This window comes from Ambystoma mexicanum, chromosome 7p, assembly GCF_040938575.1.
Source record: "Ambystoma mexicanum isolate Mex_15411 chromosome 7p, UKY_AmexF1_1, whole genome shotgun sequence".
NCBI classification, from domain to species: Eukaryota; Metazoa; Chordata; class Amphibia; order Caudata; family Ambystomatidae; genus Ambystoma; species Ambystoma mexicanum.
In genome coordinates this window covers 269,189,302-269,216,074 of record NC_090939.1, presented here as the reverse complement: position 1 = coordinate 269,216,074, position 26,773 = coordinate 269,189,302, and the positions used below count along the sequence as shown (strand labels likewise).

The 26,773-nt window shown below is 46.8% G+C and overlaps 1 protein-coding gene across 1 annotated transcript in view; it reads left to right on the top strand.

The window, feature by feature from the left end:
• URB1 (URB1 ribosome biogenesis homolog) overlaps positions 1-26,773 on the top strand; it is a 2,274,827-nt gene that overhangs the window by 1,707,294 nt on the left and 540,760 nt on the right. Inside the window, exons 27-28 of the mRNA XM_069636341.1 lie at positions 16,099-16,209; positions 16,286-16,349. Coding sequence (XP_069492442.1) covers positions 16,099-16,209; positions 16,286-16,349 — 175 coding nt within the window. The remainder of the gene's footprint in view (positions 1-16,098; positions 16,210-16,285; positions 16,350-26,773) is intronic.

Here is a 26,773-nt window from a genome sequence, read left to right as displayed (position 1 = left end):
GAGTTATCGGGCAGACTTGCCCCAGTTAATTCCCGTAAAATTGTATTTGGGGATCATGCCATAATTACATCATCAATAGCAAAGCATTTTACTCGGTGTGTCTTCACCCCAATTGGCGCTCATTCAATGTGATAGACCAACGCTCTCTATTAATTGGTCTTTGACAACATGTAGGAAGTTAACTTCCCTGGTAAACAGAGATCTCTGGGAAACCATTGGAGAAAACACTGCCGATAATGAAATAATTATAAAGTGGAATGGTAGGATGATTACTTCACACCTAGCAAAGATGTCTTCGACTAGACTCACGAAGAATGAGAGTGAAGAGGAGAGTAGATCATTTTGTGCTGTCGTTGCATTACTCGAAAGAAAAGTCAAGAGCTGCGTATTATAACGAAAGCCAGGCCTAGTTTGTCCCAGAGCGAATATCGATTACAGAAAAGAAAAAAAAAATCACAAGGGAATATAAAAATGCTCTTAAAGAGTTACGTATTTCAAAGAAAATTCAACAAAATCAAAGGATTGTTAACCTTTTATGCAACCGGAAAAACAAAGAAATCTGGAAAACAATAAGATCCTTAGACAAAGAAGTCCCTCGCGACTTCGAGTCTTGCATCGACAGTGCAACATGGTATTCTTTCTTTCTTGAAAAATTTGCGTTGCCTGCCGAATTCTCAGGGTATGAACACCCGCCAAAATCTCATTTAATTCCTGATTGCTGTCCATGGGAGAAGAATGACATATGTGTGGCGATTTATAAGCTAAAAAGTTCGAAATGTGCGGGGCCGGATGGCCTTCCACCATGCTTAATCAAGGACGACCCACTTTTTTGGTCCGCTATGTTTCACAGTATTTATCAAGAAATATTTTGTTCTAAAAAGATCCCGTCCTCTTGGCTCACGTCAATTATTATTCCAATCCACAAAAAAGATATAATCTCCGATCCCAATAACTTTAGACCGGTAGCAATTATTGATGTGGCAGCCAAGGTATTTGCTGCATTGATACTTCAAGAGCTTGAAAGTTTTGTTTGTAGCAATAATATTTTGTGTGCCTCTCAAGTTGGATTCCGTAAAGGTATGGGAACTCCGCTTAATGCAAGTATCTTGGCCCATATTATTGCCCACGCTACAAGTCCTGACAATACTCCTGTCTTTGTGGCTTCGTTAGATCTAAAAGCAGCTTTTGATTCCGTGATTAGAGGTAAATTATGGGAAAAGCTGCGCAAAGCCAAGATACTACAATACCGCATTATACTTATAGAAATGTTACACTATCATACAAACTTTAAAGTAAGAATTGATCGGTTAGGCTCGCTTAGTCAAGCCATACCATCTCTGATAGGGGTGAAACAAGGCTGCAATCTCGCAGCGATTCTCTTCAACTTGTATCTTGCGGAGATTGAAGAGATTTGGGACGGGGAGAAATCATTTGCGATTCGAATTGGACCGCTTTCCTTGTCATGGCTCGCAAATGCGGACAACATATTGCTCTTCGACCGCACACAGGCTGAGCTTCAATATACACTAGAAAGCTTCACGCATTATTGTATGAGTAACAACTTGTTGGTGAATCCCCAAAAATCCAATATTATCATTTTTGCGAACAAAAAAAAAGTGTCTCATTTCATATGGAGAATTGACGGCGCTCCGATTGTGACAACAGTTGAACTCCCCTATCTGGGACTTATCCTATCCAAAAACATGTCATTTAAAAGAATCAAGGAAGTTCTTAATATCAAGGCAGTGACTTTAAAATGTCAAATGAAGGTATTACAACATAAGGTCTGTAAATTCTCATTAACACCTCTGCTAGAATTTTATCTAAAAAAAGTAGAGGCTATAATGCTGTACGGTGTGGAGTTCTATCTATGTGATTTGGGCCCATTATTAGACCAATTGCAGGGGCAGATGTGGAAATATACCCTTGGCTTACCGTCATCCATGCCAAACGCTATTGTTAGACATGAGTTGGGACTGAATTCATTATCCGCCAAATACAACTGGCAACTACTGGTGAATTTTGTGAAAATATTATTTCCGCCTCGAAATTCACTATATATTGATTTACACACTATGATGTTGAACAATAATCCACCCTCTATTTCCCAATTTAAAAAACATATGTTAGAGATTATGGAAAAGATTAACCTTCCAATTGAAGATTTGGAGCTCTTGCAGGAAACGATCAAGAAAAATGGTTCCAATGTGATTGGGTCGACACTTGCACCAAGATGGCTAGTTACACTTCTTTTGCAGAATATTATAAATTTGCACACAAACAAGTACCGCGTATGGCATACTTAACTTTATGCCCTTGTCCTAAGGTCCGTCAAACCTTCATGTTGTTTAGACTTGATTTGTTACATAGACGTGTTAGACAAAAGCACTGGTATAAACAAGCTGTAGACGATACTTATGTAATATGCCGTTTCTGTAAGACACATGAGACCCTTAAACATCTTTTTTTTATACTGCACTCATTTTGAAAATGCTCGTTGCAGAATGATTGAGTCTTTTGTAGATGCAAATACGATCTCAAGTAGAGAATGGATTTGGATTAAATGCATGTGGGGTGCGACAAACGCTTCGCTAATTAGGACGACAAGATTAGTAAAGTCCATTGCGTCTGAAATTGACAGAAATTGCTCAGTGTAACACCTGACAGATGAAAAAGTAGTTTCGACGAAGTCTGCCCTTGTATGTATATAGATGTGCAGTCTTGGTGAGATGGCTTATTCGTCTGTTTTAAGCATGATATTATAGGACTGGGTATTGTTGCTTTGATTTTCATTGTTGTACGGTTATGTTGATTTTAATTTTCGTGATTGTTTGGTGTATGTGATTGTGCTTACTTTTGTTAATCTGTGAATTGTAATTTTGTTAAATTAACAAATGTTATGAGTTAAATACGAAATATTTGTAAAGGTCTTGATGTTTTTCTCGACTAAAAACGAATAAACAATTTTATTTAAAAAAAATAAACAAAATGTAGGGGACGCGTAGGCCACCGGCTTTGGCTTTTTTGATGCGTGGGATGCAGAGTAGGTTGGTGTATTGCGTTCTGGTGGGACGGGTGGAGGAGGGTTTGGAGATGGTCTCTAATAGGTAGGACGGGGCGGAGAGAGAGAGGCATTTGTGGGTGAGGGTGAGGATTTTGAGTGTAATTCGTTCGTTAACCGGTAGCCATTGGGCTGAAAGTCTGGCATGGGAGATATGCTCTCTTCTTGGGATGCTGAGAGCAGCCCGCAGCGCATTGTTCTGTGTGACTTGGAGTCTGTTTAGGTTTTTTTGCTGATCTGCCCCCTAGGAGGGCATTGCAATAGTCCAGTTTGGCTCCAATGGTTGCTCTGGCTATGGAGAGGCAGTTGGGTTTGGAGAGGTAAGGCTTGATGGTGTTTGAGTTTGGTGGTGTGGGCAGATGAGGAGGTGATAGCGCTGGCTTGTCTGTTCATAGATAGAGAGGAGTCTATGAATACTCCCAGAGTCTTTACCGCTGTGGAGACGGGGATGATGGAGTTGTCAATGGAGAAGTTAGCGTACAGTGTGTCCAGTTTGTTTAGGGTGCTCCGTTGACCCAATATCATGATTTCTGTCTTGTCTCCATTTAAGCAGAGGCCGTTTACCGCCATCCAGGTCTGGATGATGGCGTAGATCGAGTGGAGTGCCTTTGCGTCACCTGCAGGTGGCACCACCTCAGCCCCCTCCTCTGGGTGGTACTCCTGTTCCGCCTGCGCTCCCAGTCCTGGTGCCGTCCCCTCCTGTTGGTCTGAACCCTCACCTCCTCCTGTACCACCAACACCTTTCCCTCAACACCCGTTGGACCTGTCTGTGGCCTGGGACCTGGAGGGCCTGGTTTCCCCTCAGTCTGCAAAAAAAGGGGGCGGGGGGAGGTAGCGACAATGATGCCCAGAACAATGAACCCTCTGCAATGGTTAAGGCCTTTCATGACCGCCTTCTTAGCCTGGCAGAGTTTTTGAGCGTCTATCTTCCCGAGGAAGGCCCCTATGAGACAGGAGTGCTAGCAGAGATCTTGGGCAAGTGCATCCCGTTCCGGTCATCTTGGTCGTCTTCCTCCATGGGAGCCGCCTCCAGTTGCCGGTCCTTTAGTCCTTGGGAAAGCGCTGTTACTCCATCTCAGGACTACATCTACGGTAGGCCAACGCAGATGCCCTCTTGGCTACGGCTAACCAGAAGCTGTGGCGGGAGCTCTGGGTATTTCTGCCCGACCGCCATTGAGACAAGCAAGCCTCCTTCATGGCCAGTCTGGCGGATGCCCAGGCCATTACGCAGGACCTCATGGAATCCTCGGTCACCCACATCGACACAGCCAGCAGAGGGCTGTGCCTTGGGGTCGATATGAGAAGGACTGTGTGAATGCATGCCATAAAGTTTTCATCTGATGTGCAGAAGCAAATCCTAGATCTGTCCTTTGGAGGGCATGGTCCTTTTTCATTCGTCGACCGATGATGAATTAACGAAGAAGAAAACCTCCACGTCCTTGGCCATCCTGACAAAACTAGGTCAAATTCTTCCCTCAATCCCTGGCTAGGACTGAGTTCAAACCCTCCGCTTTCTCCGGCTTCAAGGGGTTTCGAGACCGCGGTACACAGAGACCTGACAGGTCACCCATCGACAACAGGAGGAAGCAGCATAGTACTTTGCACAGGTTGCTCCGCTCCCCCCTCCTCTGCCCCGCCTCTGATGCAAAGAAGCAGTGACGTCAATGTTAGGGAACACAGCTCGCCTGTCGGGGTCTGTTTGGCTCTGTTCCCGGACTCCTGGAAGCATCTTTTCATCAACTCATGGATCCTAGCCGTAGTCTCCACGGGCTTCAGTATTCCTCTTCCTTTGCCTCTACCATCCTCTCCTCCTCTTCGTCAGATCTGATCCCCAGCTCTTTTACGGGAGGTCCTTTGGCTCTTGGAAGTGCAGGTGATAGAACCGGGTAGACAGGGACTTCGGTTACTATACCAGGATTTTTGCAGTACCCAAGAACAGCCAGACTGGCCTGAGGTAGTCCTGGACCTGTCATTTCTAAATCTGTCTTTACCGCTGGAACGCTTCAAGATGATTACTCCCGCACACATAGCCGAGTCTCTATGTGCAGCGGACTGGATGTGTTCCCTGGACCTCAATGATGGGTACCTTCATGTACTCGTATATCAACCGCATTGGAAGTTTGTTCGGTTCACAATTATGTCATACCACTTCCAGTACAGGTGCTGCCCTTAGGCCTGAACTCTGACCCTTGTGTCTTCACAAGTTGATGAATGCAGTGGCAGGCCTTCTCCACTTGGAGGGCCATCATCCATACCCTTATCTGGATGACTGGTTGGTGAGGGTGGGGTCACCCAAAGGGGTGGTACACTCCTGCAAAAGATTGGCGGATACCCTTCATCAGCTGGGGATTTCCCTCAATCAGAGGAAATGCCAGTTATGCCTGTCTCAGGAACTGGTCTTCCAAGGGGTGCGTTGGAACACTACCATTCAGCCGGTGTTTCCCACGCCCGTGAGTCTTTTGTCCCTCCGCTAGGCGGCGGGACACTTTCTGGCCAACTCAGCCACCTCAGCATGGTGGTTCCAGCACATTCTGGGCCTGCTGGCCTCCCGCGTGCTGACTGTGTAGCACGCCCGTCTTGAGATGAGGCGCCTCCAGCTCCACATGGCAGGCAATTATGATCAGGAGATGGGGTCTGTCGGACAGGATCCCAATACCACTGCTCCTTTTGCCTGACCTTCACTGGTGGCTGATGGATGGCAATGTTTTGGTGGGAGCCCCCCTTTACCCAACCGGAGCCTATCCTGCTGATTACAACTGACTCCTCTCTTTCGGCCTGGGGGGCTACTCTGGAGGGCTATGTGATTCATGGAGCATGGTCCTCGACGGAAGCCCTCCTACATATCAATCTGCTCGAGCTCAGTGCAGTGGGCCTGGCCCTGAAGGCGTTTTTACCCCTAATCGGGGACAAGTCGGTTCTGGTCAGTGCAGAAAATTCTACTCCAATGTTTTACTTGATCAAGCAGGGTGGCACCCGTTACCCCCCCTCCCTCCCTACTCTGCATGGAGGCAGTTTTGGGTTTCGATCTGGGAATATGGGCCCTTACAGAGAGGATTTGGATTTCTGCAGTCCACCTGCAGGGGGACAGCAATGCAAAGTGGATCAGCTGAATCGCTTGGGGTTCAACACCTGTGAGTGGTATTTGTACGATGACTCCTTGTTGCCTCTCTTCCAGCATTGGGTGTCCGCGGACCTGGACTGGTTTGCCTCTCCCCTGAATGCCAAGTGCTCCCAGTTTGCCTCATGGACAGGTCAGGGTTGGAGGTCACTGGGAGACCCCTTCCGGATCTGCTGTCACGGCCGCAGATGTTACGCATTCCCACCCACTCCTCTGCTCCTGTGGACCCTCCCCAAGTTCCGGGCTTCCGTAGGCTGCAGCCTCTTTCTGGATGCCCCTCACTGGCCTTCGAGACTCTGGTTTTCGTATCTTGTGCTTGCAGGGTCCCGTCCATCTTCCGATCCCCAGCAGGGGCTTCCTGTTGCAGCAGGGCGTAGCAGTGGAGCATTGGGACCCGGCCAAACTGGCCCTAGTGGCCTGTCTCCTGATCAGCTGAGGCTTCAGCATGCTCAATACAGCTTACAGATGGGACATCATTCAGCAAGCCAGGAGGCCCTTGACTTGGTCCCAGTATAAAAGCAAATGGACTAGGGGGGCGTGGTTGGACGCCGACGGAAATGGCCGCCTGAGTGAGCAGCTGCGCCATAAGCAGAAGATCTGTACTGAAATCCTGCGAATTCTGGGTGACAGAACATAGAATTCAGGTTGGGCTATGTGACTTACCTCCTGGTGCGCCTTTTGATCCATCTTGAGCTGCCCAGGCGTGGATATCTGCAGAGATGGAAACTGCGGGCTCCCTGTGGTGGAGCCGCGCTGTGCTTCCCGCCCCTCCCCCTCCGAGGCCTGGCTGTGCGTCTTCGGGGGAATGGAGGACCGCCCTGCTGGATACCCGCTGGCGGTCTCTGACATCGGCTGCTGAAAGTGGGGCGTTCGACGGGGAGTTGGAGTTGGCGAGATTGGTGGAGAGCTTGATTCCCCCGAGAGCACCTGGGGACGTGCTGAGCCCCGAGTGAGTGGCTGTCCGGCGGGAGCGAGGGACTATCATCCGCCATTCCAACACCTGTGCGCCCTGAAGTTGAAGTGAATCGGAGCCTGGGCTCCATAGTGGCTGTGGAGACCCCCCAGAGCCATCTGGAAACCCTGCGGAAGCCGCATCCTATAGTTCCAGCGGCTTCCGTCCGGCGGGCCGGCACTGCATTGAGCGGCCCCCTATCCCGGGCCCGGGGCGAACGTGGAGGTGCCAGGTCTTCGGCGCCGACCGGCTGTAATGTGAGGGCACCCCCTCCTGGCTGCCAGCTTCACCCCTGAGACCCACGTTAACTGCACGCATCACTCCAAAGCCCCCGGCAACCCAGGCTCACCAGTTTGCATCAAGGAGGCGGTCATATACGAGATCGCACTGCCTGCACAGACAGCGCCCATCGCTTGGAGACTGCCATGTGTGTTGGGGGTTGAGTGGCTCGTGCCCGAGGGACAACCCCCCCCGCTTGCCATTTGATTTAGGTTGGGTTGGTTATCCCCTCCCCAGCGGCTGCTGGGTGCGCTGTGTGCGAGCGGCAGGCCTGCTGGGTCCAGGGGGCGTCCTCCCCCCGACACCTCCCACAAGCGGATGGCCAGGTAGGTGGAATGCCATGTGCTGGAAGCAAGGTCCACCTGCGCACATCCTGAATTGCACTGGTCACCAGTCAGGTGGGGTGTTCGCCCACCAGTAATCACCTCTGAGGAGGGCTGCACTGAGCGTAGTGAGTTGAGTTGGTCGGGTAACTGTGCTATTGTCCGCATCCTGTGATTATTGCCTGACAGCATCGGGAGGGCTGCCTTCTATCTAAATTGCCACGGGCTTGGCTGTGAGTCGCTGACAGCTTGATATTCGCTACACCGAGGCACTTCCAGATTCCTGCAATCTGACCAACGCATCACCACTACAGAAGGCATGACCAGAGGCAATAAAACCAACAGAAAAGGCCCACTGGATGCATTTACGAATACAACACAGGAGGGTAGGAGTGATGAAATCCTGCATGGCAGTCAGCCGGTGCCCCAGGGCCCGGCTGATGTCACACCTGACCCATTTATGACAGCCCTCCAGGCTGGTTTTGCGATAGTTAATTCCAAGTTAGACGAAATGGGGTCCACGATGGCATCAATCAAGACAGACTTACACAATGTGAGCACACGAATGGCTGAAGCAGAATCCCCAATTGGTACATTAGAGGATGTGACTACAACCAATGGCAAGGATATTGATTCCATCAAAAAGAGCCTTTCCCAAGTACAAATGAAATGCAATGGCCTTCAATCGAGGTCACGCCGCAACAAAAAAAGAATAGTCGGGCTGGCTGAAAAACAAATCAACACCCCAATGGAATTGTACCTTGAGGAGGTGATTCGATCTATCTTCCCAGATGCCCAATTTTCACAACAATTCTTAATAGAAAGGGCTCATCTATCTCTGATTGTTCCTCCTAAACTTGGGGCACCACTGCATACAGTCATCGCCCGATTCCTTAATTATCGTGACAGGGACATGATCCTCTGTCTCTCCAGGACGAGGGACACACTGCTGTACAATAAGATACACATAGATCCCGACTTCTCCAACAGTGTACAGGCTGCACGCTGCACCTTCGATCAGGTCAAGAAAGCTCTCAGAGCGCGTTCCATCCCATACGCGATGCTCTTCCCTGCCAAATTACACCTTCAGCATGAAGGGAGGGCTCAGTTCTTTGAATCCCTGGAGGATGCCATGAGGTATATTGAACATAATATCCCGCAGACACAGAGACAAGAACTCGCAGTCCAGCTCGAACACTTGAGGAATGGTCACATAAATTCATACGATAATGGCGCAGTGGCCATCAGATTGGTCGGGTCGGTAGGGTGACGAAGACAAACCCACCAATCAGTGCCGCCCGAATATCTTTCTCAAATGTTGAAGTTAAGTTTGGGTTTTACACTGTCCAGTGGGGGGGGATAGTGAGGGAGGGAGGGGGGAGGGAATACTATAGGGCCTGTGTTACGGTCACCTGGTTCCCACGGGGGCGTCGACCGGAACTGGGCCGCTGTTGTTTCCACCAGCGTGACGTGTAGCGCCGATATGACTGACTGGACTGGCCCGCTCAGCCTAGTTCGTCTGGCTCGCAGGAATATTCTTCTGCAAAGGAGAAGAGGAATTAACCACCCGTGGAATTGAGTGTCAACCCACCTTCCCCACTCCCGTTGTCTTCCCACAGATCACTCTTGATGTCCCCTCCTTAGTCTCACCTGATGGTTTGGAAGGATGAGCTCTCCATCCTGCGTCGACCGCAGGGGCGCGTTGATGACCAGTTACTTCACTGGCGTAGAGGAATTGGTGAGTTCCAGTATTGACTCTAAAGTCCAATTGTTCATAAGAGTTCAAATGTCTGATCTTCACTCTGTCCGATTCCTTGCAGGTTGCCGATTAAGCCACTCGAAGATTCCAAATGGCAATTGGTAAGATTCAGGTAAGTCTATTGTGGTTTTCCCCTTAGGGGCCGGGGTACGGCGATGAAGCAGAGTTGACTGCGCCGACCCGAGATGAGGTGTGTACCCCCCGTGGTGAATCAGGTAAGTCCTTGGGGGTAGCTTGTATAGCCTTAGAGAGTCCCCTTGCTCACCTTGCTGTCTTGCTGAAGTACCGCCAAGCAGGTGAGTTCAGCGCGGCGCCGTAGGAATGCGAAGCAATGCTTCAAAGACTTCTGTCTTTCAGCTCCGTGGCGAAATGGATCAGGACTCTGGTAAGGATTAAAGTTAAAACTCCTGTTCTAACCTTTATCCTTCTTTTCTTCTTGTTTCAGGAGTCCCAGGACTGAAGCGGGCGTGGCTGAAGACTGGAGCTGCTGAAAACACGGTGAGCGTTACGCTGCAGCAAGCAGAATAACGCGAAGCACGTGTGGCTGTCCGGGCGTGGTTTAAATAGCCTTGGAAGAAGATCCAGGTAAGTATTCTTCCACAGGCCCCACCCAAGTTACAAAATAGTCCCTTCAGTAAAATAGGTCCTCCTAAGCCTCATTTGGCTTGAGTCTTCATGCAGCATGGTCTGCCTCAGGTGAGTATGCAGCATGGTCTGCTTGAGGTAATTGATCAATAAAGTCAGGACTGACTTTATCTTTATGAGCCTGGCGCCATAGGCGCCAGGACTGCACCCAAACAGCCCCTAACTGGGGCTTTTGGGCATGCTCCAAGTGGCATGATGCCTGCTTCCGGGGCTGCTGGGCCTGGTCTGGTCTTCCGGGGGCAGGCATCATGACAGCCTGTTGCTCACGAGTTGGAATGCACATGGCACAGCACCACAAAGTGAGTGAGTCGGAATACAGTATCGAGCAAATTGACTCACATCAAGGACTAGAGATTAACATCACAAATATGGCATAAGAAATATCAATGAGTCAGCGCTTCGTTCAATAGAGCTCAATCCATGGGAGGTCAATGACACTGACCCAGATGGCAACTAAGGGACAAGCAGTTAAATAGCTCACCTGGAACATCAGGGGACTAGCCCACCCAATTAAGGCCAGAAAGGTACTGGCGTACGCAAATCGACACAAGGTGGACATTCTCCTCCTACAAGAAACACACACTACAAAAAAGATCCCTGACACATTTGCACGAAACTGGGGCCCCCTGAAGGTGGCCACGAACTACTCTACAATGGCTAGAGGAGTACTCACCATTGTTCACAAACGCCTAAACTTTCAGGTGACTAAATCCATCATAGACGACGAAGGGCGCTATGTGATCCTATGGGGGCAACTAAATAACCAGGAGGTTATTATTGTCAATACCTATGGCCCAAATCTTGTCAATCCGGCGTTTTACCTGTGGATGGTGGAGCTGCTGTCGCCTTTTGGCACCGCAACAGTGATGTGGGGAGGAGATCTGAATCTAATACTGGACTTGGGTCTTGACTGCTCCACGGGACACTGCAAGCAGCATACTAAAGCGGCATTGACTCTGAAGCAGGCGATGGCCACTCTACCGCTGGTAGATACTTGACATGAAGTACACCCACTAGAGAGAGAGAGAGAGAGAGAGAGAGAGAATACATTTTTTTCCGGAGCTCATGGCTCCACTTCGAGAATTGACTACTGGTTATGCTCACCCGGCTTGTTCGCGAAAGTGGAGCACTGTGAAATCCTTCCAAGGACATTGTCGGACCATTCCCCGGTCCTCCTAATGCTGTCATCAAGGAATGTGACTTATACCACCAGAACCTGGCGCATGCCCCCTAATATGCTGCGAGATGAATCAGTTGTAGAACCCCTCCAAATTGAAATTAATTCTTTTCTGCGTAACAAAGGGTCAGTGCAATCCTTGCAATCAGTCTGGGAGGCGTTCAAGGTGTGGCTTAGAGGACAGCTGATGGGAACATCCTATGACATCTTGAGGGGCATAAGAAAGGAACTCGCCCAAGCTGAGAGAGAGCTCCGCAATCTTGCGGTCCAGCAGCCCGCCAAGGAGGGGAGGGAACACCTACTGACAATTCAAGGTCAAATGGACATATATAAAGCCCTAGCCGATAGAGAATTGTATTTCATCTCACAACCCATACGGGCACGAAGATATGGGGAAGGGAACAAAGCAAGCAAATCCATGGCGACTCTAATTAAAACTGAGATGGGAGCTAGACAAATCACCAGCATCTTCGACTCCACTGGATCGGTTCAAACATCCCCGGAAGCAAATCAGAAGTGTTCAAACAGTTTTATACCTCACTATGCGCCAATGCAGCCTCAGTCGATCTAGAAAATCTCAAGAGCTATATTGATTCAATCCCGTTGCCTGGTCTAGACGAAGATGAAAGGCTAAAACTAGACCTTCCACTAACAATCGAAGAAATCGGACAGGCCATTGCCGACTTGCAAGCTGGTAGAGCTCCGGGATCGGACGCGATTCCAGTTGACTTTTACAAAACATACAAGGACGAAATGGCCTCTAGGCTGCTCACGGTTTGGGAAGATACTCTTGAGAGAGGTATGCTGCCAACCACCATGAGGGAAGCTTAAGCCTCACAAGTCCCCCCAGGACCCCTCATCCTATCGCCCTTTATCCCTCATTAATGCAGACACCAAAATCTACGCCAAAGCTATAGCCAATCGCCTGACCCCACATATGAACAAATTAGTTCACACAGACCAAAAAGGTTTTATCCCAACTCGTTCAACCGTGCTGAACCTGCGGAGGTTCTTCACTATCACATCACAACTGGATCCCAAAGCCAAAGCTGCTGCAATCATCCTTGACGCTGTAAAAGCGTTTGACTCTATCTCATGGAACTATATGTTTCTGATCCTAGCAAAATTGGGGTTTGGTCCAGCATTTATAGGGTATATTCGAGTGCTATATAAGCAGCCAACTGCAAGGGTAAGAACAAACAATACTATATCATCCCCTTTCACACTAGAGAGAGGCACCCGTCAAGGCTGCCCTCTCTCCCCTTTTATATTTGCCCTCACAATTGAAGGTATGGCGGCCAAGATCGGACACGGAACACGCATGGAGGGGCATCCGTATCAGAGGTTCCCCGCAGCTCCTTTCATTATACGCTGACAATACTATGATATACGTTGGGTACCCTGAGACACACCTACCCCCTATCATAAATGAGATTTCCACTTTCTCCGCTTACTCGGGCTATAAAATAATGAAGTTATTCAAGTCCGAGATTATCCCGCTGACTCCAGCCACCGCAGTGTCTCCGGCTTTAACTGGGTTTAAATGGTCCCCCACTACCGCACGCTACCTAGGGATAATAATGTCTACAGACAGGCAAACACTCCTCACAAATAATCATGAAGCATATTTACTTACCCTAGAACAAAAACTCAAAATCTGGGGGCTTTACCGAGATCTCCTTACGGCCGAGTCACCCTACTTAAAATGGTTGTGGTCCCTAAACTCCTTTACTTGTTTTCTGCTGTCCCAGTCTGGCCGGGAAGGGAATTCTTCCAAAAACTGCAAAAACTTTCCACCGCTTTTGTGTGGGGAGGGAGAGCAGTCGGGCTCAATTGGCCAAAGATGTGCGATTATTTACTATACTATCACGCAGCACAGGCTCATTATGCTTGATACTGGGCTGCCACAGCCGAACCGCATGCCCATGTACGAGCCGAATAGTTTGCAGCAGCCATCTCCAATATTCAGGCGATGCCGTTCACTACTATCAAGTGCATAGGCTGCACCCGGTCTGGGACCTCAATGTGGTCCTTACAGCTTTGCAACGCAAACCTTTTAAGCCAATGGCCTCTGTGGACATCCGCTTGGTGACACTGAAGACATTTTTATTGGTGGCTCTCATCTCTGCACGCAGGGTTAGTGAGCTTGCAGGCGTTGTCTTCGTGCGAGCCCTTTACCACGTTTCACTATGATAAGGACATCTTTCACACTCACCCAAACTTCTTGCCCAAGATGGTCTCTGTTCCATCTGAATCAAAAGATCTGCCTGCCATTGTTCTTCCCGACCCCACAGTCTGAGGCAGAGAGCGCCCTACATTCCTTGGACCTCAGGAGGATTCTCAAAACAAATTGTATCCCTCTCTCAAACGAAATCCTTCAGGAAGTCACAGGCATTGTTTGTGACTTTTGGGTGCGCCTCCGACACCCCCAAATCCCTGGGCTCTCAGGCTTCCAGTGGCCATTGGATTGTCCAGGCCATTTCAGAGGCCTACACAGCCATGGGCAAACCTGTTCCTGAGGGGATTCATGCCCATGCGGTCAGAGCTAAGGCCACAGCCGTTGCGTTTCAGAGACATGCTTCTTGGGATGTCCTCAGCAAGGCGGCTACTTGGGCCACTCCGTCGGCCTTCTGTAAACACTACTCGCTGGGCACCAGCTCCAGGCGCGATGCAGTTTTTGATCAGGCGGTTCTGAAGAACCTTTTTGCTTCATCCTAGATATGAATAAGGTTGTCACGGCTCCACCCTATGTTCTTTTTTGGTGGAATCAGCCACAGGGATGGAGGAAAGGGGACAGGATGTATGAGTAATTAAAGTTACTTGCTGTAGTGACTAGAGTACTCCTAGTGCATAGTTCCCTTTCCTCCATATGTCCCACCCACCTTCCCCCACTAGTCTGCCAGTTGCTTATAGGTAATATGACTAGCCAGGTATCTAAGCATCTGTGTTCAAAGGAGACTTAGGTGAAGTGCCTGAGGGTGGGGCCTCGGCAGGGAATTCCCTCGCCGGAGGCCGTTCCCCTGCGCGCTATACTACATTTAAAGGGGGGGCTAAATTTTAGCTGCCAAAGATTCTGGTACCGTCCCCATGTTGGGGTATGCCCGCATGGATGGAGGAAAGGGGACTATGGACTATGAGTGCTCTAGTCACTGCAGTGAGTAACTTTAAATTCTCCAAGCAGAGAGTTGGGGGTAGATATCTCTCCTCTGCAGGTGCCTCCCTCTGGAATGGCCTCGCTGCCCCTCTCAGACTTGAGCCGGACCACCTGAAGTTCTGGAAGCTGCTCAACACCTTTCTTTTCTCCTCTTCCTTCTCTCTCCCTCTCCCCTGCTAATCGATCTGTTTGCTCACCCTGAGTGGTTGCCCTCAGAATCACACAGGGTACCATGCCCCTCTTTCGACCAGTCACCCTGTACTGCCTCCTGGCCTACCCTGCACTGCCTCCTGGCCTACCCTTCACCTGAGTAGTTGTTGCTGTTCGTGCACTTACTGAGAGCCTTGCTGCTCCGGCTGCACTTCCCTTACCCCTTCCTTAAACTCCCCCCACACGCTCTCCCCTGCACTTCTCAATTTTGTTGTCACAAGGCCTAGTAAGATCATTGTCTTGTCATCCCTCTGTTTTCCCTCCAGTCTTGTGGCACCTAGAAACACTTGTGTAGAGGCACGTTATAAATACCAAATCATATCATATAGATCATATACCACAATGTTACTGGCTTTTAATTAGCTACAATGGTCCGGTACTCAAATCTTTTGATTCAGAGTCCAACACAATATGGGAAGCTGTCCTATTGCCCAGACTAGGTCTCGCAGGAAGGGGACTAGGTGTACATGCAATCTTTACTTGTTTGTCTGCCTCCTGAACCGTGCCGTGGCCTTTCAGGGTAATTCTAAGATATTGATCCTGGTATACCCCTGTCATGCTATAATGGAAAACATAAAGACAGATCATGTTCGAAGTTTTCCAGATGGAGTGCAGACAATTGATTTTGATACCTTTACATGGTGCATTGTGAAGTTTTTGATTTTGCCCAATATTTTTCCATGCAGGGTCTTAAAATCTATCTTTAAGTGTATCCTACAGCGTGTTCTATCATCAAACAAAGTCCAAGAGATCGTTTTATTTTTGAAATTACAGTTCTTTCTTAATTTCTTAAACTGTCCATTGCATACATTACCAGGCACTGCTGTCTGGTTCCTGATTCTCGGCCAGAGTGTCTGTCTGGATGTTGAGTGATGTCCAACAGTTTTGAGAAATGCTGATTATTTTTCTAAATGTCCAAGAGCCAGTTCTAAAAAAATATATGTTTTGGCTTACTTTGATAGTTGGAGAATCTGCATAAAGTGTTCTATTAGTGTTCTATTTAAAGAGCAACATGATTCACACCACTGCCCCCGTCAGTCACTTGAAACTCACCATATCCCTTTTTTTGGTCTGATATACTTGTGTTACCTATCAGGAAGACCTCTGGCACTGCTTTGTATCACTAGAAAAAAGTTTCTAAATTTCACTCCTCCAAGGGATAGGAGGCGGGGGTGGAGGAGGCGCAGGGGGCAAGGGGTGCTATATCAAAGTTGAGGAACCTGCCGACAAAATGCAATCTAATTAGAATAATAATTTACAACTTATTTATCTCATTTTGTGGTCATCATACCTGCCCCTCCCCGTTTCCCCCAACAAGCTTGTGTTGGCACGTATTGTGTATTATCTTGTAATTGCGTTTTATTGTGACCTGTTTTGCTTTAACAGAGTTTTTTGTGTTTTTTGTTTGTTTTTTTTACAGAGGCCCTAGTGGATGTTTTGTCAGCAATAGTTGAGAAGTGCCCCTCTGTATGCAATGTCAATCACTTTGCTGTTCTTTTGGGCGCGTATAGTGCGACACTAAGTGTTACAGGTAAAATTAATATTCATGAATTACATTTTTAGACCAGCACACCGTTTGTACTCCAAATGTTTTCTTTGTTTTTTAGATCAAAAGATATTGTTACTCCTGCAGATGTATGAAAAGAATAAGCTAAGCCTTGCAGACTTTAGGTAAGTTTTCAGTCGCTCTTTGTGTATGTCCAAATAGAAAACCGTAACTGGCATGATAACACTTGTAAATGATAACTTCTTTGGTTTCTCTGACTGGATTTTTAACCGATTGTGTAATCCCTAAAATATTTTACAAATATACATGACTGAGTTCATTTATATTTCACCTAATCCCTGCAGGAGACCTCTGTATAAATCTCACATGAGATATTTTTCTGTGCCCCACACGGATATTTAACCTGTCTTTTGTGATCCAACCTCTCATCTTTATTAACTCTGTAATGTTTCTGTACTTTTTACACAGTGTATTAAAAAACATTCCAGAAAGTGTGCTAGATGCAAAATAAGTGCATTGTTACAACTGAAATGCTTTAAATGATGATTGTGCCAAAACTATCAATACTTTATTATTTAAGGTATTTATTCTTTCCTCCAAATTCGGTTTCTATGCATGTCCAATTCACGCGACTCCTGCACCACCTTGATGGCTTCCTATAACAAATCCACATAGCAACTCAGTTATTCCTTTTTCTCTCCCCACTGTGGAATGGCTACTCTTAATTGGGGGAACTCACATTTAAATATGTCTGGCCCATCTTGGGTGCTTTAGTCATTCTCTCGTACAAGTATCAAGCAAATCTTATCCACTACACTTTGGAGTATTCGTTTGAGTTTATCACTCACAATGTTTATCTATTTACTTTGTTGTATGAAACATCTATAACAAAAGCAAATTAAAAACTGTGAAGCTAAATAAATTGCACTTCAGGTTTTCGTGGAAACAGCTACTTCTCATATTTAAAGAAACACCTGATTTGCTAAAACAAATTAAAGAAACTTAGGCATGGCTTTTTATGACAGTATGGACCATTGACTTTATTTTGTTCCTTTCAATCAAGGAAAGGAAAAAATTAAAACTGCATCAACAACCCCACTTCCGAAACTAAATGAAAACTATTGGGGAGTCTCGGTGGTGCGGCTTCACCTTTTCAGCTGCAGTGGTTCTTGTACTCTAAACAGTGGCGTCTTACACTGAGAGATCTTGCATTGCCCAGCTGCTGATGTGCCTACAGATTAGGCAGGACGGAGCACTGTTACTGCACTTTCGGACCGAGTCTGGATGCTGCACATGCACATGGATGTTCCCTGTTTGGGCAGAATTGTATTTTTGGGGGTTCTTCCTCCATACCTTGTTGGGTGCCTCAATCCGATTGCTGATGTCCTTGTTGTTTTACTTTTATTTTGTGGCCAGAGGGACTTTTACTGTGGTCCTCTGCTCCTGGGCCTTTTATTCTGGTGTGCAGTGCTTAATAGTTAGCCTTGTTCTTTCATGGGTCATTTCCCGGGTCTTGGCAGTGCTGTTGCCCTGGCAAAAACTTCTTGCCCAAGTGCTTTAATGTGGGAAGTCCCCCTGACCTGGAAGTCCGGTGGCTTGCTTTTGGCCCATACCAACTCAATTGCTAGGACTTTCTGTGCCTCTTACTGTTTTTTTCCATTGTGTAAAAGTTTATTGCTGGCTGCCTCCTTCTTTTTTTCGCCCTTAGCTGACCTGCAACGTTGATAAAGTTCTTCTATGCTTCTGTCATGTCTTCATGGATGCTGGTGTTTCTGAATTGTGGGTCATCCTGCCGGGTGTCCTGATAGTTGCTCCTTTTGGTTGTCTGGATCCTTGCTGGGTCTGAGTTTGGGTGCTTTCTAATTGTAGGCCCTAAACGTAACTAGCCAGGACTAAATTTGGTGACTAAACTCGCCGTTCTTGCACTGCTCCTGGGCTGAATCCTCCACACCAAGTGCTCTAAGTACATGTCCCCCATGCGTGGGGTGCCGATACATTCCTCGGTTTCTTCATCAAGGGTTCTCTAGGAATAGTGGAGTTTTGAAGTCCCTCTTCCTTGATAGATTTCAAGTGACTGGACTTGAATTCATGCTCCATCTGAAACCCTCTCTTCTTGGCCATTTGGTTCTCGAACCCTGGGGTGTAGCTCTTCTTGGTGTCCACTCTGACTGGTTGCTTCACATACTGCGCCTGTGGCGTAAAAGAAGAACTTAACCTACTTTTCTCCATAATGACGGTAGACCTATAGAAATTAACTCCATGCATTTCAATGGCAGACCTTCCGAAACTCCTCCAAAGTGACTTGCTAAGGTACTTATCAGAACTGAAACTGGAAATTGAACTTTTGAAGGTACTATTGATTTATTATATGATTCAATATAATAAATCGCCACTCTTTATTGTAGAAAAGAAGAGAGTTAAAGTAATTGGTATGAGATATATTGATTCTACCTATTTCTATTGGTGTACTGAGACTGTGTTTTTAAATTGACTGTTGCTGGCCCATTTCATTCACTCCTTCTTCGCCCAGTGTTTAACTGTTAGTTTAGACTCCTATATTGTTTCTTCTTGGGGGACTGGAAGCAAAATCGTAGCCCACGTATATTGATTTGGTATATACCACTGCATTGTTTTGTATGTTTCCAAGTACTTATTTGACTGTGATTTTGATCTTAATGCAATACTAAATAACTGTTGTGTCTGTGGGTATATTATAGTATATAATGTGTGGTGTAATTTGTAATGTATGTGTCTGGGATTAATTGTACTTTGGTACCAGCCCTGTCCCTCCCAAAAATTACTCCGGACTAGTCTGGTTTGTTGCCAGTTGAGATTGTTTGGGTTTATCCTTGTGGACACACTGTTTTCCACTTAGGATAAGCCTCCTTACACCCCTCAACTCCCTAGGACCCATCATAGATCTTGTCCGTTTGTGTGTTTGTTCAACACTGTCACTCTGCAAAGCAGAAAACTTGGGCAGCAGTGTTGTGATTGACACACTACCAAAGACAGCATGTTTGTCCGCATTCATGTGAGGGCCCAGAAACTGCTTAAATCTAGCTGCTCTGCTCTCTAGATGTTTAATGTGCTTTACAAATATGCCAAGAAATATTTCTTTTTTGCACCTTTCCCTCCGTAGATTTCCATGGGACCCCAGTCTTTTTGCTTGATTTGATTTCTGTACTGACTTTTTGGAGATCAGTAAAGCCTTCTGCCTTACTTCTTTTGCCTGCTCTTCTCATTCTCATAGAGTAACTAACTAGTCCCTAAAACTGTCTGTACTGAGAGACTATGGCCCTCATTCAGAGGGTGGCGGTGCAGGATTAAAATGCAGGTCATTCTGTTACAGCCACTTTTTGGGGAATTACCTACATTTTTCCTGCACCGTCAAATCACAGGTTTTAGCGGAATTACCACTGGCAGAGTTAGTGGTAAAACTGCTGATTTTTGGAGGAAAAGTTGAGGATTTACCTGCTGATTGAGGTAAATCCCCCACTTTTCCTCCAGAATTAGGCAAAATAAATGACAACTCTGTGATTCCGCCAGTGATAATTCTTCTAGAAATCTCAAATGGAGTCCATACCACCACTTGTAATCCGTGGTAAACCCTTAGGACCAAGTGGCAGTAGCAGTAACCATTTTGTGGTATTTCGGCACATTTACTGCAGAAATATCGCCAAACGCCGAATGAGGGCCTAGGTCTCTCTTTATGGGTTTTTCTATTTTTTACAATTGTGCACATCACCTTACAGTAAAGTGCAGTTAGGATACTTTGTATCCCTTTAACGTTCTATATAATGGATTTCTAGTTACTTTGACAATGTGCCCAAGACAAGCTGGTGGCAGCTGTGATTTTTACCTGTTGCTTTACAGATGTGGGGACCAGTGGTTGTCCAGGATTGGGCTGTGTGAATGGTGCAGATCCTTACTATTGGTGGTCTTGGGTTTGCTCCCAGCCTGGATCTTAGATAAAAGGGGGACTCCTGCATCTGGTCTTCATGTTACTGTTGAAGTCAAGACTTCTACGAAGATGAGCAGCATGCTGAGCACCTGACGACGACCCCTGCAGCTGACCAGCATCATCTACAGGGATTGGCCTGGTGAAGCCCTGCTTCTGTGCCTGATCTCAGAAGACCCTCATTGGTGCTTTGACCCCTGGACTGGTGGGACCAACCAGTCTCGACCCCTGCTCGAGCAGAGCCTTGGACCATTGCAGATCTTGCTCATATGCCACCAGTCGCCTGCTCCTGCACTTTCAGCAGTCTCACTTCAAGGGAAGCTGTGCTGGAGCTGCTTCTGTGTTTTCCGCTTTACGTTCACCGCTGTATGATCGCTTACCGTGGTGACCTTCGTTGGGGCACTCCTTCAATATCGTGAGGTGTCTTCATCTTTCATAGTTTAGGGTCACTTTCTGGACGCTGACTGGAACAGTTTGCTCTGCAACGTGACAGATTCCTGACCCGGAATGTGACCTTTGAAGCTATCACCCCTGGGCCTTAGCTCATCTGCACCATGTACAGAAGATTGTGTCCCCAACACATTCCTGAAGATCTTCATTGGTTACTGGAAGAATCAGAGTTAGGAGAGTAAGTTAACATACCTTTTCTGATAACAACCCGTCCGACCCCTATTCTCCATAGGGTAACATTGGGCATAAAGTCCTGACCATAACTCACTGTGACCTGACGTGTGGTGGTGGGACCCGTGTTAAGGATCCTTTCGTAGGCCTCTGAAATGTCCTTAATACTTATCTAACTTTGAAAACACCATCACCACCCACTGCATCATTTTGAAATACAATCACCTGAAGAAGCTATACTTTGAAACTTGTGACTTTTGGGTGCAAGGCCTCATAGCATATTAGGGTTTGACTTTTTTTAAACTGACAGAAATGTTCTTGTGTTGGTTCTGCCTATGTTTCCTTGCATCTGAATACTCACCTGTATTGCACTGGTAATGGATTCATGCCCAATTCTATTCTCCTAATGGTGAATGTGTATATATTTGTGAGGTTTTGTGTGGCAATACTTACCTGTGATTTATATATACATGTGTAACTAAATGCCTAATAAATAGCTGTATTGTATATACTTACCTGTCTAATTTGATTTGCTGGTATTGCTCTGTGTGGACTCATTGTAGCTCTAGGCCACTCTCACATTTTCTTGCAACAAAGCCTTGACTGCTCAGCTCCCTTACCTTGATTGGGTTTTGGTTAACCTCTCTGTGTCTTCCCTGTTTACCGTAAATAGGGTGGCCTCCCAAACATTTTCCCACTAAGGGCTGATTTTGGAAATCCATGTTTGCAATATGTTCAGTATTTCCTAGTGCCAATGCTGCAAACGGTTCAGAAGGTTTGTTGTACTCAGTGAGCGGTCGATCGAGAGCTTGCCCCTACTGACCCACGTCTGCCACTCTTGACACACTTTTTCTTCCTCTGCTGGTGCACATGTTAGATTTGGCCAAATGATTGACTAAACTTTCATCTAAGAAATATGTACTTTGACTGTAATTGAGACAAAATGTAAAGGAATAAAACAAATATAAATCACATTTATTATAAAAAATGTCAAACTAATAATTAACAATGACATACTTGTAAATTCTACAATATGTATCTATAATTTAATATCAGTACTTTAGCTAGACAAATGAAACCGAACATGAAAAAAGTGTTTTTAAATATACAATTTACACATTTTTCCTCAAACTAATGGAAATCCAAAGCATTGATTTTACAGTTCTAGAAAAGATCACATTCATCCATCACACTGTAGCCTTGCATACTGTGATGAATCTAGTGAATTCGTAGCTAACTTCCAGAGGAACGTCTTCCCCCATGTGGCCAGGTAAGGGCAGAAAGTACCTGAATCTGAACCTGGGGTTAGCTTTCTGCAGAAGGACCACATGGGGAAGACCAACCTCTGTGGGGTGAAGATGGCTCACTAGAAGACAACCTGTAAATCCCCTCCAATCCCCCTTGTGAGGGATAAAAGTCACCAGTCATTGCCTTCCCAGGGATGTATGGAATTTTGTGATCTCAAACTTCCTGTTAAAAACCATAGACAAACACATTCTTTTTCCTATGGGCCTACTGGACAAGGAAGAGGGACTGAGTAATGAAGATCATGCCTGCCGAGAGAAACACAGTGCAGGCTAGTTGTTCGGAACAACTGTCCAATGCTGGGAACTTTAAAACACCTGACAAGCCAGGAAGATGCAGACGCACCGTACCGAAGGCCTGTTGGGAAACCGGATGGACGCTGAGCAGACCGGAGAGCAGGCGAGATTGTGGCAGTGTCGGAAGAGGAGGCTCCGAGACTGGAGATCTGCTTTCGCAGATAGTAAGGAGCAAGAGATGCTCTTCTGGGAGAGCCGCTGCAGTGTGAAGACCCGGGAGCCTACGCGATGCTGGCTAGTAGACAAAGCTTACTGCTGGGCAACGCGCAGACTGCGGAGAACGCCAAAGCAGCCAGGAGAGACCAGTTAGCCCACACGGGGCGATTAGGGCACATTAGGGTGCTTCAAGGAGTACACCACACGCCAAATGAAAGTAATTGGAAAGCCTGGGAGAACCCAAGCAGGGGATCTCAGGGACCCTGGAAAGCACGTGAAGATGTGAATGAAAGGCGGGCAAAGGCCCAATACTCTAATGGAAAAGAATATGAAAATATGACAGTGTTAAAACATTGGCCAAGTCATGGAAGGTGACCAGGCCCCCTTAAATACGAGTCTCGGGCCCACACCCAAATTAGATATAGTCAAGTTTGAAACAAATCCTGGCAGGAGAGTACACAAGGCCCTTTTTTGTTCATGAGTCGGGAGACTCGCAACTGTGCGGAAAGCAAGCCAGAGGTGAAAGTAAAGAAACCTTGTGAATGTGTGAAACCTAGAGGAAGGGAAGCAAGTCCCTTGGAAGGAAGAGATTGTGCCAAGAAAAAAACACATTCTCTTGATACAAATTCCTTAACTTATATTTGAAAGTGAAGGAAAGGCGGAGAGGAGGCAAACAACCTCTTGGCGCTCATGAGACTGTGAAATAACTAAGAAACTTAGGGGAAGGGAAATCCCTTCCAGTAATGCTGGAACTTTTGGTTGTTTATTTCTTTGACACCCTTTTGAAACTTTGAGTTGAACTTGTGAAATACAGCTGCAATTGGTAGCTAGAGAACATTTAAGCCCTTTTGCACTTTATGATGGGTTAGCGTGTGAGGGTCAGCGTAGGGGTTTGGACATATTGTCACGATGCAGCCCCTCTTTTCCTTTTGACGCTGTTACAAACGGGCTGTGCCCTTTGCAAGATGGTGGCCTCGATGTGCCATCCGACCTTCCCAAGATAGCAGCCGGTTGTCTCCGGTTATGTCGCCTGGAGATCGCTGCACAAAACCACCATCACTGCATAAGAGGCTGCAGGTCCGGTAAGGCTGTGCATTGCAACTTCTTCAGGTTGTCTTGAGGCTAGTTTCCTTGTCTATTCTTGTTCCTGGCCCTGCTTCAGCATTCCTTGTCTTCGTCCTCAGTCTCCTCCTTCTTCGCTCCTGTGCTGTTTTGCCTTCCTTCCCTGATTCCTGTTTCATTATGTGCCTTACAGTCCTGCGCCTCTTCAGCCTCCTTGTGATTGGTTCTTGGATTCTTCCGTCATACATCTGGAGGACTGCCTTCTTACTAGCAAGCAGAGGGTTTTTTTCTTGAAGAAGGGGCGGAAGACAGTGTTTTTCATTGTATAGCCTCTCATATGGATTGTTCAAAGCAGTGGTGGTGTAAATTTGAAATTCACATTCAGTTGGTGCCTCTTTAAACCCAGCTGGGATTTGCGAACCTTATGCCCTCTGTTTTCTAGTGTTTATTCAGTTACCTCTCCTATCTAGCTGCTCTGCTTCCTACAGGTTTGAATTGGGTTAGAAATATTGAGCATTGTCTTGTGCCAGTGCCTCTGGAGTTCAGAAGGTCTGTGATATTCATTAAGCAGGCAAAGCCCCAGAATCAAGTTTAAAATGTCTGATTCTCATGAAGATGATGTAAGAACATTTTCTTCCACCCCTTAATATTCCTTAGGACCTCTTGAGCTTGCCTTGCACCTTCTGTGCGGCAGTGCCTTCTCACGCCTACATTAGTGGCTGTGGCTCCTGCCCCACTCCCTCAGTCTCCTCACCCTAGCACCAGCTCCAAAAGTTTGAAACTCTGGCCCCTGTGTCCCACCCAGCATACCAGCCCTAACCCCATAAGCCTTATTCGATAACGGAGGCAAATTGTCTTGTCTCGTTGAACAGGCAGAACATGCTCACAGCCAGTCCCTCTTCCAGAACCTTCATTTAAAATAAAAGAACAGTGCGCATCTCATCTTGCAAAACCACAACTACCTGGACAATTTTAAAGACACGGATATGGAAGACCTCACTGCCACCCTAGCATCCTTCAAGACCACATCATACGCGGATGACATCCCCCCAGCCTCGGTACTTGAGACTCTTCCGACTGAAGCATTCCTCCCATACCTGACAATCATCTACAGCTCCCTAACTCAAGGAACCTTTCCCTCGACGCTCAAGACCCGAAAAATCCTCCCACTTCTCAACAACTCCCGTCCCTGAAAGCTTGTCTGGACAAGTGAAGACAAACAAAGCTTTCAAGACCTCAAACAAATCCTATGCTAAGAGCCTGTCCTGAAGATGCCCGATATGAACTGTGAATGTAATTCTTCAGACATATTCTTCGAAGGCCGGACTGGGATCTGTGATGTCACAAGAACATGATGGCTAACGTGATGGCTTAGAACACCCCATTCCCCAGATAAGTCTTATGCTACGGTGGAACTTGAAACCATAGCCATCAAGTGGGCAGTCGGGATTACGGCTTGTGACGACTGACCACTCTCCCCTAACAATGATTAGTCTGAAAAAAAAACAAGTCATGAGATGATTTTTAGATCTACAACCATTTTGTTTCTCGTAGAGCATTGAAGAGGGAACGAACAAGGCAATGTAGACTTTCTAATTCCTTTCCCACTTTTAATCAAGGGGAAGCCTCTCATTTAACAGGAGGGGGTATGTTATGAATCTGGACAATTCGTCCCTTCTCCCCAAAGGGGGGGGTCATCGCCGTTGAGGTTGGGGAGATGAGTCTGCTACGCAAGACCTCTGCTCCCTAGGGGTCTAGGCAAGTGGGACCTCACTGGGAGTGATTTCCCCCCCCACCCCCTTTCTTGGGGACAAGGACTCCCATTCCAGCATGGAAATCCCAATCCACTCCTATATATATATATATATAATCTATTTCAGTGAAAAAACTTTGTTAAAGGGACGTTATGGTAAAACCGAAAACCACCTTAAATTCCCCAGTTATGGTAAGCTAAGCAACCATAACTCGCACCACCACCGTGCACTGCTAAGAATAACACCTATGACATCAAAGATGACATCACAAATGATTGATGACATCACTGATAGGTATGTGCAGGTAGAGTGCCGTTATCTTCATTATTCGCAGGAATGAACGTGCAGCAGAAACTTCCAATTTTCGAGCAAACTCTTCCTTCCATCGCCGTTAGGAGGTCCAGCACGTATATGTTCTGCAAGGCCACCATTCTTATTGCCCTTAGCTCTTCTTTTATTGCGTTGAATCCATTCACCGTGGAGTTGATCGTCATCATCAGCTCACATCTGGTTATCTGCAGCCATTTCGCATTCGCATATGCTTGTACTCCTGGATGTATTATGGAGGAGAACAACATGGCTGCTCTACTGAACAATCTGTGAGCTGGTGGGATGCCGCTTAGTGCTGTTTCTGATTTCCCCCAGCGGTAATTTCCTGTGAGTGGTTCTCCTTGTCTTTTTATTCTCGTCATTGTCTTTTCTGGGGGAGCGCCACTCTGAGATGTGCTACCACTTGGTTCCAAAGACCACCTTCTTCTGTTTCCTTCATCCATCTTGGGGTGGTTTTCCATTTTGATGTGTTTCCGCGGTACCACCAGTGAGAGTACGTTGATCTGTACCAGAGTACATACTCCACTCCATGATTGCGATAGATTGTGATATGCTTTCGCTCCACAGGCCCAGTAGTGGTCCATCAATACTGCTGCCCCCGCAGGCCCCTCAGGAATCTTTACTGTTCGTTTACATCCTTAATTTACTCCTACATCAACTTCTCCATCGTGCTGGTAACATAGCGTGGGGGATCCAACGGGAATATTTGTTATAGGCTCCTCCTCTTTGTCCAGCCATGTGAGTAGTGCCTCACTCTTTCCCCACTCCTTGTAGCATTTGTCGTTTTCTTTTTGTACCGTCATTACTGGTGACTTTGTCAACGTCAATATCTTGCTTCCCACTACTCCGTCCGGCCATCCGTTCTTCGTGTACACCTTGACATAAATCAGTATCAGCGGCCTTTCGCAGCACCCAGGTTCACCTCCTATCTCTCTTGCGCTCCATTTACACGGCAGATAGTTAATTGTCACTTCCTTTGTTTCTCCTTTGTCTGGTCCGTCTGTTACGTAATGTAAACCTTCAGTTAGCTGCCAATAGTTGACAAACATCGGTAGTGTTTTGATGAAGTTATCGTATGGGCATGTTGAGCTTGATTTCCACCTTAT